This window comes from Thamnophis sirtalis, unplaced genomic scaffold (assembly GCF_051295495.1).
Source record: "Thamnophis sirtalis isolate CommonGarterSnake01/CBP01778 unplaced genomic scaffold, rThaSir2_p1.2 scaffold_6, whole genome shotgun sequence".
Taxonomy (NCBI): domain Eukaryota; kingdom Metazoa; phylum Chordata; class Lepidosauria; order Squamata; family Natricidae; genus Thamnophis; species Thamnophis sirtalis.
In genome coordinates, this window is record NW_028261386.1 from 73,190,388 (window position 1) to 73,204,031 (window position 13,644).

Below are 13,644 nucleotides of genomic sequence, written 5' to 3' on the forward strand. Positions count from 1 at the left end.
ACAACAGAAGAAAAACAACCCAAATTGCATGCCAGATCTTTCTGGGTGAGTGTTATCCCATCCAGAGTCAGAGATAGCAACTGTCTTGACACTAGGGAGCCAAAAACTCATAAGCAATCCATCTTGATAGAGTTGAAACACAGTCAGTTTTCCCCATCCAGGCTTTTTCAGCTTCTGGGCACAGAGCCAGCAACTGAACAGCACTATTTGTCCAACATGGATTAAAGATGTGTAACTGGTAAAATCAGGGTACTGAGGATCTCCCCTAGCAACTTTGATGTTAAACATGGAGGGACAGAACCTTGATCTCTGAGGTACCCTTGGTAACCTAGGGGTGCATATCACTTCCCACATCACAACTGACTGGTACAAGCCACAGAGAAAGGAGAATCACCACAAAATAGTGCCTCCCAATTTGCAAAGCCAGTCCAAAAAGTTATCATGGTCAGTGATATCAGAAGCTGCCAAGAGCCTCAGGACAGACACACAACCTCTATCCCAGGTTTTCCAAAGGTTACTGACAAGGGCAACCAATGCTGTCCCACTACTATAGCTGCTTTATTCAAGGCCCTTCGCAATTTGGAGCTTTCCTATCTCATTTCTAAGCCAACCTGCAAACAAGATTGGGAAGGTATATCAAGCTTTTCCAGGTTTCTCTGCATTTGTTCATAGTAAACTTCATACATGAATTAGTTTACAAAAATCAAGACCTGATATTATCCCTAAACAATATCAATTAAATTATATAAATATAGGTGTATGTTAAGGATTCAGATGTTAAACGGAACCTGAAGCACCAGCATGTGGAAACACTTAACTTATTAAGTTATTAGGGAGCCAGACAAATGGGCACTTCGTAAGTATTTGTCACCCTAATTTAATTATAGACATTTCATTAAATTTTATATAATTGTGATTATTGTGTGTTTCAAAGTACATGTTACACCTGAATATATATGGAGTTAGTTTACCAGAATGCAATTGAGCCAGTTGCATTTACTTTTTAGTGCAAGCTGCTCTTTTATTCAAGTTAGAAATAGAGACACTTGCCAGGTTCTTCTGCTCATGCATTTTACCTGCTCAGTTGTGTTCAAGCACCTTTTCTGTTTACGATGTCCTTTATACCTTGGTATCTGAACATAAGAATAAAATAATGGCATAAAAATGAAAATAAATTGTATCTGGGGTATATCATGTAAAACTAAATACTAATATAACAAAATTATATTGTGTTTACTAAGAAAAACCTTTAAAATCCATGTATTAAAAATATTGTGGGTTTTGTGGAATAGCACATGAACTTTAAATGAAAAGTGCCATTTCCAATTCTCTTTCACTTGCAAAAACAATTGACTTCTTTAGTTTCAGTTTATTAGATATGGAATGAAACACGCATTCTGTTTGGGCTGGTGAATAGTCTCTTATCTAGTCAAATTTCTAATTTATTTTACTGTCCATAGCACTTCAGTATTCTATTAGACAGTGTCATGTTTATCTAGGATGTCCTTCTGTAAGCAAAAATGAAGTTAAATCCAGTATTACTAAAAGATAATTGACCATTCCCCATTTCTTTTTACATTTCATTATGGTATGCTGCTCAGAGTCAGTTTATATGAGATGGATGGCCATATAAATTTGATTAATAAAGTAAATAAAATAAAATAAATCCATTATTCAAGCTGGATCTTACTTTTAATTAAATATTTTAAAAATGATATTGATAATTTATCTTCTATATAAAGTAGAATGTCACTCTGATCTCTACTCTTTTATTACCCCAAACCTTTATAATATTGCTGCCATTTCTGGAAAAACACTATAACACTAGTTTGAGAGGGTTTTAAATATATGATGTTTTGTTAGGGATTTTTTAACTGTTTAAAATATTGTCCTGGGTCCACCACTTTTTTATCTGACTTTACTTTTCTACCCTGACTGTACCCTTTTTTGAATAGAATTTTCAATGTGCAACTCTATAATAAACTTGAGGAGAAAAGTTTCAACCCTGAAATAGAGAATATTGTAATTTTTCTGCCACAAAAAACATACTGCTTCATGTTGCATTATATTAAATGTCTTTGATTATACAGCTTCTATTACAATTTACGAAGTTATCCTTAAAATTAACATAACCTATACAACTGAGTTGAAAATTCAAACAGAACATCCCTGCTAATCAAACATGATTTGAATAAAACTTATTCATAATTCATTATGTAATGATACTGTACATACATTAAAAGCACCATTTATCTGCTTAAGGTAAGCATAGGTAAGGTTAGCTTAATTTAGCTGTGTTATAGTTATATTTCTTAAATACAAACATCCTTGATCATCACTGATTGTTTAGATCAGTTCAAGTAGACGTCATTTTTAAAGTGTTCACTATCTTTCAATAAGTTATCAACCAAAGAAAGTAGGAAAAACTGAGTCACAAAATCTGAAATCCAAAGCTCCCTGTCAACCAGCATTGCGAATGTTGCTGTCACCAAGCATTTTATATGTAGAAAAAACATTACAACCAAGCTAGGCAATACAAGTGTCGCTACATAACTCTTCAATCAATGAAACAGACTTCTGCATTATGAAAACATTTCACATTAAAATATATAGATCTTCTTGAAAACTGAAACAAGCGGCTGATAAAAAAAATCTGGCTGAATTTCATGATGCAATTTTATAGTGTATAAGTGCCATCTTGCTTTCTTCTCTGCCAACATTTGGCTGATTGGAAAATGGAAACAGGTACTATCATTTTTAACTGATTCTGATTGCTCAAGGCTTCTTTGCAGAAAATATGTTTTTCATGTAGACTGAAGGAATAAAAAAAATATCTCCAATGAATTTCTCTTTCCTTTCTGCGTTACAGAAAAGTGCTTAAAACTACGAGTTAAGTCTGGGAAATGAGGAAAATATAAAAAAGAAACTCAAATTGGCTCCATCTTAAGTATTTGGAATGTAAGTTGGAGGGAAGGGAATACACATTCAGGCTGTCATGTAGTATTAGGGTTTCTTTCCTTTTTATTCCATGCTACAGAGTATTGTTGGATTTGCAATTACAGGTAGTTTTTGACTTACAATCACAATTGCGCCCAGAATTTTCAGTTGTTAGTTGCAGTTCTTGCAGTTGTAACTTGAGTCACCACATGACCAAATTCATTTTTATGACTATTTTTATGGTGATTATAAAGCAAGTTATCATGGTTGTTAAGCGAATCGAGTAAATATAAATCCAACTTACTCAATGGACATTTTTTCCCGAAACATTAAAAAAAAAAAACCTAGCTGGTTGATAAATGCCCAAAATGCAATCAAATGACTATATGTGGTAAAAGGCTGGTTCAGCAGTTGTAATTTCAAGGACAAGTAGCATTTTTCAACTCTACCATAACTTCAAACAGTCTTTAAGTGACTAGTTGTAAGTCAGGGACTACCTATATACAGCTCAATCATACTTAACATATTAGTGGCAAATTCTGATCTATGATATTGATTCTAAACAGTCACTGGGATCTATGTTCTCCATTCCCAAGCAAAAACAAGGAATATTTGTTACCCCTTCTCTCTTCAGAGATTATCTCTGTTTTACATACAGAAAAATGCTTCTTGTGTATCCATCAAACAATGAAAGTTCAGTTATCTGCAATGAGATTCCTTGTGTCGAATTTAAGTTTCTCTATAGATTCATAGTAAGTCCCTCAGATAAAAAGGCCCTAAACCATTTTTATGCATGGAATAAAATCAACAGCTTGAACAGCAACTAAATCTGGTCCTTCAGTACAAGCATGACTTCTGTTATTATGCACTACTAGTGAGCAGCTCAGCTATCATATACTGCACTAACTGAAGCTTCAAGGTACTCTTATATACAGCCCATTGGATTAGTCTGATATAACCAAGTTTATATAACTGTCAACAGCTGGAAATATTCCTGGTCTGCTTTTCTAGGAGGAATGCAATCCCACATGTAAAACTATTTGTGACTATTTATCTCTTGTCAAGATTTCATTCGAACTTATTTTCTCTTATATACATCATCCCTGAACATGACAATAGTGATTACATCCTTAGAGCCAGATGGTAAACATTAGTAAACCTAACTGTTAGTTATACACTTGTATTTTATTTTGTGTGTGTGTGTGTGTGTATTTTTGAAAAAAACCCTGTATTTTCTATATTCTTTTAAACCTATATTTGAATCAACATTAGGTTCCCCCCCCTTTTTTTCCCTTTAATATAAATAAAGAATGACTTGTTGTCAAGTTCTTTTATTCTAGATCATTTCACTTTGCAATTTAAGCAGATACAGTACAAGGGCAAGATAAAATCTTGCAGGATACTAAAGGCCAATATATACATAAAACAGCAGGCTCACAGCAGCCACCATCGTATGAATATGGCCTGACCTAGAAAACTACACCTCAAAATAATATTCTCAAATTTCAGAAAATATTATCAAAACCCCCAAATACATACAGTCGTTTAGCTAACAAAATTGTGACCAGCAATTCGGTCATTAAGGGAAGTGGTACCGAAGTAGGAAATCACATGACAGAGACTGTGCTTTCCTTTTCCTTACTACCCACCCTTTGGAGCTAGCAGCACTGGGATAGCTGGCTCAAATCTGACAAAACTAATCAGTCTGACACTTCGACTTTTGTTTGCCTTGTAACTACTCCTTGTCATTTAGAATGTTCCCCTGCACTGTGATAATGAACAAGAATTGGATTAATGTTTGTATTTACATTTATTGGAAAGGAAGCCGGCATACAATGTAGAATCATTTGTTTTTGCTAGTACAGTTTTCAAAATGTATTCTCCATTATGTGCCTGCTTACAACAGGTCAAGCCCAGGGCAACAAGCAACGAGTACAATGGTGATCATGTTTCTGTGAGATGCTGCAAGGGTCACAACTGTGAGCATTAGTCATAAAGTTATTTTTTTCAGCACCATTGTAACCTCAAATGGTTGCTGAATAAGGCAGTTAATAAGCAAGGACTGACTATACTGAAGAAAATTAAAAGATAGACTTCCTCTCATATAGATTCTGGTATATATCCCCCACCAAGGCAACCAAAACAAACTCAATCCAATATCCTGGCTAAAAGGCAGACTGCAATGGATTCAGATACTGGTAGTCAGTATCTTCTAAATACTATACATCTGGGCTTGTAACTCTTTTTTTTAAACACTGTAACTAGAATTGTACACTTGAGAAAGCAACCTCTTCATGATTAAAAGAAGGGTTATTTAAAAAATAAATTCCAACCCAATAGAATCATGGAAAATGAAATTACATGAACAAGGTTGGAATTTTTCTGTCTTGTGTGTCTATCTATACTCTAGCAGTATAGGTTTCTGAAAATAAAACAGAATGGGGCAAACATTTGGTGGGAAAAACTGTGAAAAGAAAGATTGAGCTTTAAATAGCCCAAATTGGATGGGGGTTGTGGAAAAAGCATTCCAGAAAAAAAACTCTTCCATACATCCCTATGGAACGAACAGAAAACTTCAAAAGAATTCCAGGAGCCTCATCTTCACATTTGCCCCATCTTCCTTTAACAGTTTCACTGCTTTTTATTTAAAGGGAAGCATTAATTATCTCTTAATCATATAATTAAGTATCCATAGCTAATTTAATATTTATTCAATATTTATTTTATTTTAATGTTATACATTACTGGCATATTTTCCCTTTGAAAATCCTGTACTTGTTTTTTTAGTAAACCCAGTAAACATATAACACCATTAATTACTTGCACAGACATCACTATCAAAATCTGCCCCACTAAGTTTCTATGTATAATGCAAAACAGTATGCCCTAGAACTTCATCTGTATAATTAAACAGTTTCTGAATATGAGCATTGGAAATTAAAAAAAGGTCAAGAATGGTTCAACAAGAATTAAATTGGAGAGAAATTTGAAATACAGGTAGTCTTCGACTTACAGCCACAATTTAACCTACAAGTTACTAAACGAGATATTTGTTAAGTGAATTTTGCTCCATTTTATGACCTTTCTTGCCACAGTTAAGTGAATCACTGCACTTGTTAGATTAATAACACAGCTGTTTAGTGAATCTGGATTCCCAATTGACTTTGCTTGTCAGAAGTTATAAAAGGTGAGAAATATGTGTCAGTTGCCTAGCATCTGCACTTTGATCATGTAAGCATAGGGATGCTGCAATGGTTGTAAGTGTGACAATCAGTCACTTTTTTCGGTACCATCACAATATGAATTGTTGTAAGTCAAGGACTACCTGTAGAGTGAACTTGGATTGTTAAGACAATAAAATTACTGAACAATTCTTCCAATAACATGGTACTTGAGAATCAGAAATAATTCTAAATTAGGGTATTTTTATTCATGGTTTATTGAACAATCCATATCTGTTTGGTTCAGATTTAATAGGAAGCTGTAATAGGTGCTTTCTACCATCAGTTCTAATATTTGATTGTATAAAAACCCATTCATATGTTTTTTGTTAACTATACATTAGTTTGTTTTGCTTTAAAATAACAAGTTGACCCAGAAATATTTTCCAAATCAAACCCATTAAGCAATTTCTGGCAAAACTGTCTTACAACTTCATCCTTAAAAGAAATGTACAGAACCAAAAGCTTTAGGCAGAATAATTTTAACTTTTTAGAAGAATCAACCAGGATAGTTTCTGATTAAGATGGGTAGGAGGTATTCAAGAAAAGACGGAGCTGCAATTACAACTATGAAAATCTCTATAAGCTGCCAGTGATTAGGCCTCAAAACATCTTTAAGCAGTAGGGTAGTTCAAATAATTTAAAAATAAAGATTTGCTAGGCTAAAAAGCCTCGCAAAGCCCTTCTCATCTCCAATTTTGGCAACCACAAGTTGCCAAAAACAGTGAAAGATCCACCAACAATTGCTCTATATGTGCATATATAAAGTTCCATAATTATTTCTATAAAACCATGTTTCTAGCTTTAATATATGTATATATTTGTGGTATTGCTATTATGGTAATATATATTTTCCCATTACAAAGAATGCGTAGACTAGCATTAGATTCTAGAAATATCACTTTTAAAGATATGCTTTATTTTACTATTCCAGCTTACCTTACTTGGCACTGAAAGTATGTTAGACCTTTCATCTGATGATTTTGGAGGTGAATGTACATTTTCAGATATTACTGGAGCTACCTAAATAGAAATGTAGAAAACAAGTCAATATAAAATATGATTTTATTAGAATACAATTAAGCAGTAGTCTAATGGCCAGTATAGTCTAATGGTTAAGATGTGTAAACAGGACTAAGGAAATCGAGTCCTGCCAGATAGGCAATTTGGAGCCAGTCATTCTTAGCCCTAGGAAGAAGGCAAAGGCAAATCACTTCTGAAAATGTTGTCAAGAAAACTTAAGGAACTTGTTTGCTTAATCAATAGGAATCAAGATTGACTTGGACATGCACACAAAAACGGTACTGACATACTCTCTCCAAAGGAAACACTACAAAACATTTTAAATCAACATCACTAGTTCAACAATAATTTGCTCTTCAAAGTACCTACATCAAAATGAAGAATTCATTAACATGGTTAGGATGTTAACAGTCTTACGTCTCCACTGTTAGAAAAGCCTTTTTTCTGCTGACATCTTCTGACCACTTCCAGTAGCAAGGGCCCATCTACTGGAGCTTTAGGTTCTAAAATGCCCAAGTCTTGAGCTAAACTTTCTCGAGGTTCAAGTCCATTTGACTGCAAAAACACAACAAAGATACACACATACATACAACTCTAAGCCAAAAGGTAATTCAATAGTTCTCTTATTTTTTTATAGCAAACTAAATATAAAACATTTTCATGTCAAAATTCATGGCCATATATTCCTTTTTACAATATGCAGGTGTGTGCCACAAATATCCTCTTTTTCTTTTAGCTTCCCCATTTTTCATTGGTCTTGTAAAATTATTTAATTCTATAGCTTTATATACAAATAAACTTTACATATAACAGGGATTATGTTCTTTCACCTTCCAAGTTCTTCTCCATCTTAAGTTTTAAGCTAAGTAAATGAGCTCTCTACCAGATACTACAAACCAAATTCATTATATGAACTAATATAGAGATATCAACATAGCCAACCACGGTTGGACTGGAAAAAAATTTCATTTGTGCTGTGACTTTATTGTGGTTATTGTGGCAACTTCCAATTATAGTAAGTAAATAAACATACTGTATTATATTTTATATTTTACTACACTACACGTTATGTTACCTAGAACCATTCAAAAGTGGACTAAATATATATTTGTAAAATACATATATAAATAAAAGGTTTTAGTTTTAATGTATGGAGACTTCCATAATTAAGGTTAAAATTTATTTTAATATTAAAATTATGGAAGAAAATAATTGAGAAACTAACCCAGAGGTAGAGAAACTTTTGATAAACTTAAACATGGAAGATGTAAATGTTCAGGGGAACTGGAGGTTCTTCATGTTTCACATAGTTAAGCCATCAAATATACAAGTGGTTTGGTCAATATCAAGGCATAAAACCTATTTTTTATCCTATATAAAGTTGCTTGTAAGCTAAATCTATTTTAAATTCTTTGCTTCAGAAGTATAAAACTAAGTTTTGAATGCATACAGAAAATAAAAGCAAGATCCATTCAGTGTTGTTATTCAATTATTAAACCAATTAAGCCATCCCAAATCTGAAATTCTATCATGCATATTAGCAAATAATACAAATGACAAAAAGGTATCCATAGTAAATATGATGTTGGTCTTTCTACAACAACCCTAAATGATACCGAAAATCTAAATTGTTTTCTAAACCTAAATGCTTGTTTTTGAATTATCCAATGTTGTCAAGTTTAAAGATATGTTATGATTTAAATCTTGTGTTAAATCTTGGGACTCTGTGGCCACAAAAGATATATCAAGGGGGTCCATAGTGAAGAAAACACTGAGAACCACTGTGTTATAGGTTGAATATTCTTTACTTGTATCCTGGTCTAAGTGAAATAAGCAAAAACTCAGAAAATTGTAATTTAATAATATCATTCCAGCATAAATAAGACACTGGAATATTAGATTAAACATCTCCTGCATTTAATCTGTAGTGAGCATGACTATATTCCCGTTCAGGGTATGCCAGTATAGCAATACAAAGCATACTAATTTTGTTTAAAAATAAATTCAGGTTCCATTAAACCAGAACAATGTCAGAGTATAATGTTGAAATAAAAATATTTAAAATGCTTACTGTGCTTGATTCAGGTTGAAACACAGCTAAAGTAAAATCAAGATTGAAGAACTGAAGAAATTCAGCAACAAGATTAGCCACCAATCGGCCTTTTAAAGAAATCATATTAAATATCTTTTAATTACAATTGTTAACTATTAAGACACATAATTTAACCTAACAAATTCATTTTGGAATAAAAAACAAAAGATTTTAAATTCAAAAGTTACTTGGGATTTTTAATATAAAAGAAAAGCATTTTGAATTTCAGTAATGCTCTACAGTACAGATAGAAGTGGATTGGAATTTTGAGAATACAAATATGGGCATGTTCATCAAATGACTGCCTTGGGACACTTGCCTATTTGACATGATGGGGCATGGGCATTAAAAATTACCCATTTAAACTCCATGATATAATTCCAATGGAAATTAGGTGGGGTGGGGGTTCTAGGCATTCCAATAAATATGATGCAACAGCCTAGAATTTTGCTTTATAACAGGGGTGGGGAGTGATGACCCTTTTATGAATGTGTCAGCCATTCTGGGAGTTGAAGTCCACATGTTTTAAAGGAGCCATTGTTCCTCACCTCTGCTTTATAATGACATCTTCCTAATTAATTTTTAATTAAATCTATTTTAAAAAGTCAGGATGGGAAATATAATAAGCACCAATAGTGGATCCCTCGGGCACCCTGGTGCCTAGTCTGATCTAGATCTAAGTATCTCCAAGATGCATTAAGTAATAAATACTTAATTCAAAGTTATTATTTGCAAAGCCCTGCATTTGCATACTGCCAGATTATTTGCATGACTGCATTTTCTTAACATTTTCTATCCATTTACATGCTCCAAATGAGATGATGCTCTGGGTCCCATTTTTGAAACAATGTTACCTTGAGAGGCCCAGGAAGTGTTCCTTCTTGGAGATGGCTTTTAGCCTTTGGAACAACCTCCTGCTATATGCTGAGTTTAAAAAAGAAATTGAGACCTGGCTCTTTCCCCTGGAACCTGGGTTGAGATGAGATGAGTTCCCATTTTGTGGGGTACAACAAATCTTAGTTTCTGATCACCAGTTAACTGTTTTGTTTTAGGCTCATGTTCCATTTTACTTTTTTATTTTGGTGAGAGATTTTTGTAAGCTACACAAAGTCATTTATTGCTTGAGTTAAGCATTGTTTATTACATATACATGTTCTAAATAAATAAATAACTTTGCAAGGCTACATTTTCTTATTGACCTAGGTATTCTTAAACTGATGCATCTTAGCATTTAAGAGAATGATTTCACAATTCCAACTGAACTCAATGGCTATTATTTGGCAAGTGGAAAAAGACTGTAGCCTAAATTTTGAAGTAGGAGTTCTCACTTTGAATGTCACTTTATCATGAACTATAGTATGTTATATATTCCCTTGGATGATTCAGGTAAACTTGATTTCCTTTTTCAGCAATAGCACACGCGCGCGCGCGCGCGCGCACACACACACACACACACACACACACACACACACACACACACACACACACATATATATATATATATATATATATATATATATATTGATTTTCATATCTTCATTAAACTCCTTTCTTCCCAAATTGTTTTTCAATGATAAAGCCTATAAAGATTACCAGCAGACTTGTTTTTGGAAATTGATTTTTAATACCAAGTATTGGCATTTCAAGTTTAAATTAAATTAAATTAAATTAAAACTATTAGTTGTTTATGAAAAAAATCTTCTCAAATAATAACATTATATACATTATTACAATGACCCACATGGTTTCTACTGAATATCTATGGATATATTATAATTTTCATTTGCCATGTGGAAGGAATGTAAATAATAGCTTTTTCAAGGAGCCATAAAAGGTTAATTTCTTTTTTGAGCTCATACAAGAAAAAATGAAATAATTCTGCTAAGTCAGTACAACAGTAATTCATTCATAAACATTCATTCAATCCATGTCAGTTCCACTATATAAACCACACCAGAAATATATTCTGCAGAAAGGCAAAAGCATCTTTACCTGAGATTGCCTATAACAGAATTCCGCTTCTCATATTCCAGTGAATTAGAGAAGGAACCTGAATTCTTTTCAATTGCTATCTAATTTTTCTAGACTTCAAAAAATGTTTCAGCTCTTTTTGCCTAGAAAATGGTTGCTGCAATATTTTGTCAATGTTGTTTCTTTGTTAGTTACAGTCTCCCTTTCGTCACATGATCATTATTTGTAAAGCACATATTGTAACTTTAATGAACAGAAAAGAGGCTTACCATCTTTTGTGCTTAAAAACTTTTTCAAACTTTCATTAACCAGAGGAGTTTTATTCTGCTCAAAAAAAGTAAAAAGAAAACAGTTTAGGTGATTTTCCTAGACTGCAAAATAATCAGTACTTCAAAGCAATATAATAAAAGCAGTAAAGTCCTCAGAGTTGCTTTATCAATGAGATAGACAGCATATGAATTTAATAAATATGTAATGATGGGATTTATGCTGAAGAGACACATAACAGGTATTGATATTTCTGTTAACTTAAATGAACCTCTTTTTGGTCCATCATCAGAATCAGAGAGCAGCAGTCAATGGTTTAGTAGAAATACTAAGCTGATCTAAGTGTTCAATAACCATTAGAAATAGATAAATAATAGTGAATACTATACAGATAGTCCTCAACTTATAACTTAGAAAGCATTCGAAGTTACAACAGATCACTCCCCCAAAGGTAGTTGAAATCTAATTATGATGCTCCTACAGCTACTTAATTACAATGTAATTATGATGCTCTCTGTGGTCATGTGAATACAATTCAGGCCCTTGACAATTGGCCCACAAGCATTTGCAATGTCCTTTGGTCACATGACTGTGATTTGCATTTTTTGTTGCCAAAAACTGCCATTTACTTAGTGATTTTTGGCAAACATGCCTTATTAATGAACAATTAGTTTATTTAATGATCATGGCATTCACTTATTGACTGTGGATTCATTTAATGACCATGATGATTTGCTGATGACTGCTGAAAAAAGTCATAAAATTGGGTCAATCATGTAACGATTCACTTTACAATTATCTCAACATGACTATAATGGGCTGGCTCCATTAAGGTTGTAAGTTGAGGATGACCTGTATATGGTGGAATTGCCAGCTAAAGAGAGGGGAGTAAAAAGGCATTCTGGCATGGAGTTGCTATAAAAGGTACTGTAACATCCTTAAAGATAAAACCAGCGCAAGTTTTATTTCTGCAATGATGGTCCCACAGCAAATGCAGGTGGGGTTAATATTGCTGACATCCTGGGACCCCCCCCCTCCCTTTACGAGTTAGCTGAGGACTTTCCTGTTTTTCTTGAAGACGTTTCGCTTCTCATCCAAGAAGCAAAACATCTTCAAAGAAAAACAAGGACGTCCAGTTGCCTCTTGAAAAAAGCACCTTTGGGGGAACCATGACCTGGATGACTCAGAATCTCCATAGACATTATCTGAGGATCAGAAATAGCTAAAGTTAAGCATACTCAAACAGCTAAGGTTCCTTTACTTAAAAGTGTCAACAAAGAGAGATAATGTATACCATTAAAACTAATTTAAACATTTATGACTTTGGTGCCTTACCTCAACTTTTTCTTGCTCTTCAAGTGCTAAAAATACAGCTGCCCGCAATTCTGCCTGTAATAAAAGTTTTGTGTAAGATGATGTATTGTACATTAAGTATATTAAGAAAATTAGTTAATAAACAAGCCACATGTGAAGTGACAGAGGGACAAAAAAGTTGGATTTCCACCTGCTCGTTCACAATTCAGTTGCTCATGGTTTATGTTCAACTATAATCATTAGTTTCTCCACTGCATGTCCTAATCTATTGTCATCTCAACTACTTGAGATATGAAGTGAAACTTTAAGAACTAACATATTTCCACTAGCTTTTTATGCCTTACTTTGTGAAATTATAAGCCTATGGGCAGGAATGAGCCTGCTAATCTTACTTATAAAGTGTCCAAGAAACCCTTTGGCTGAAGAATAAAATTAAATGTTTTAAACACATACAGGTCTCACCTAAACAAAAGTATCATACCAGTGGTGGGTTCTGAATCCCGGTGCAACCAGTACGGTGCAACGGGCCCGGCGCCCACCACATGAACATGTGCAGTGTGCGCATGCACACTTACCGCCCATGATGCTCCAGCTGCTCAGCGGAGTGTTGCACAGGTGCCGTACGCATGCATGGAAGCCCCCAAAACCTCAAATGCCAATAAGGAGTGCGGGTGGGCAGGCCCTCCAAGGCACCAGACCGGAACAGTATCTGGTGCTCCTGGCAGGCACCAGTATCATATTATACAAAGTATAGCTCTCTGGAGAAAGTTCTAATGCTAGGAAAGGTGGAATGAAAGAGAAGAAAAGGATCACCAGCAG

The 13,644-nt window shown here is 33.9% G+C and overlaps 1 protein-coding gene across 3 annotated transcripts in view; it reads right to left on the reverse strand.

Moving 5' to 3' along the window:
- CEP43 (centrosomal protein 43) overlaps positions 1-13,644 on the reverse strand; it is a 28,868-nt gene that overhangs the window by 11,509 nt on the left and 3,715 nt on the right. For 2 of the 3 annotated variants that reach the window (XM_087718190.1, XM_087718189.1), the window contains exons 2-7: positions 12,847-12,900; positions 11,514-11,568; positions 9,253-9,341; positions 7,599-7,736; positions 7,098-7,181; positions 1,077-1,133 (exon numbers count right to left, since the gene is read on the reverse strand). In XM_087718190.1, coding sequence (XP_087574316.1) covers positions 1,077-1,133; positions 7,098-7,181; positions 7,599-7,736; positions 9,253-9,341; positions 11,514-11,568; positions 12,847-12,900 — 477 coding nt within the window. The remainder of the gene's footprint in view (positions 1-1,076; positions 1,134-7,097; positions 7,182-7,598; positions 7,737-9,252; positions 9,342-11,513; positions 11,569-12,846; positions 12,901-13,644) is intronic. The other variant, XM_087718188.1, reaches the window with a different exon arrangement.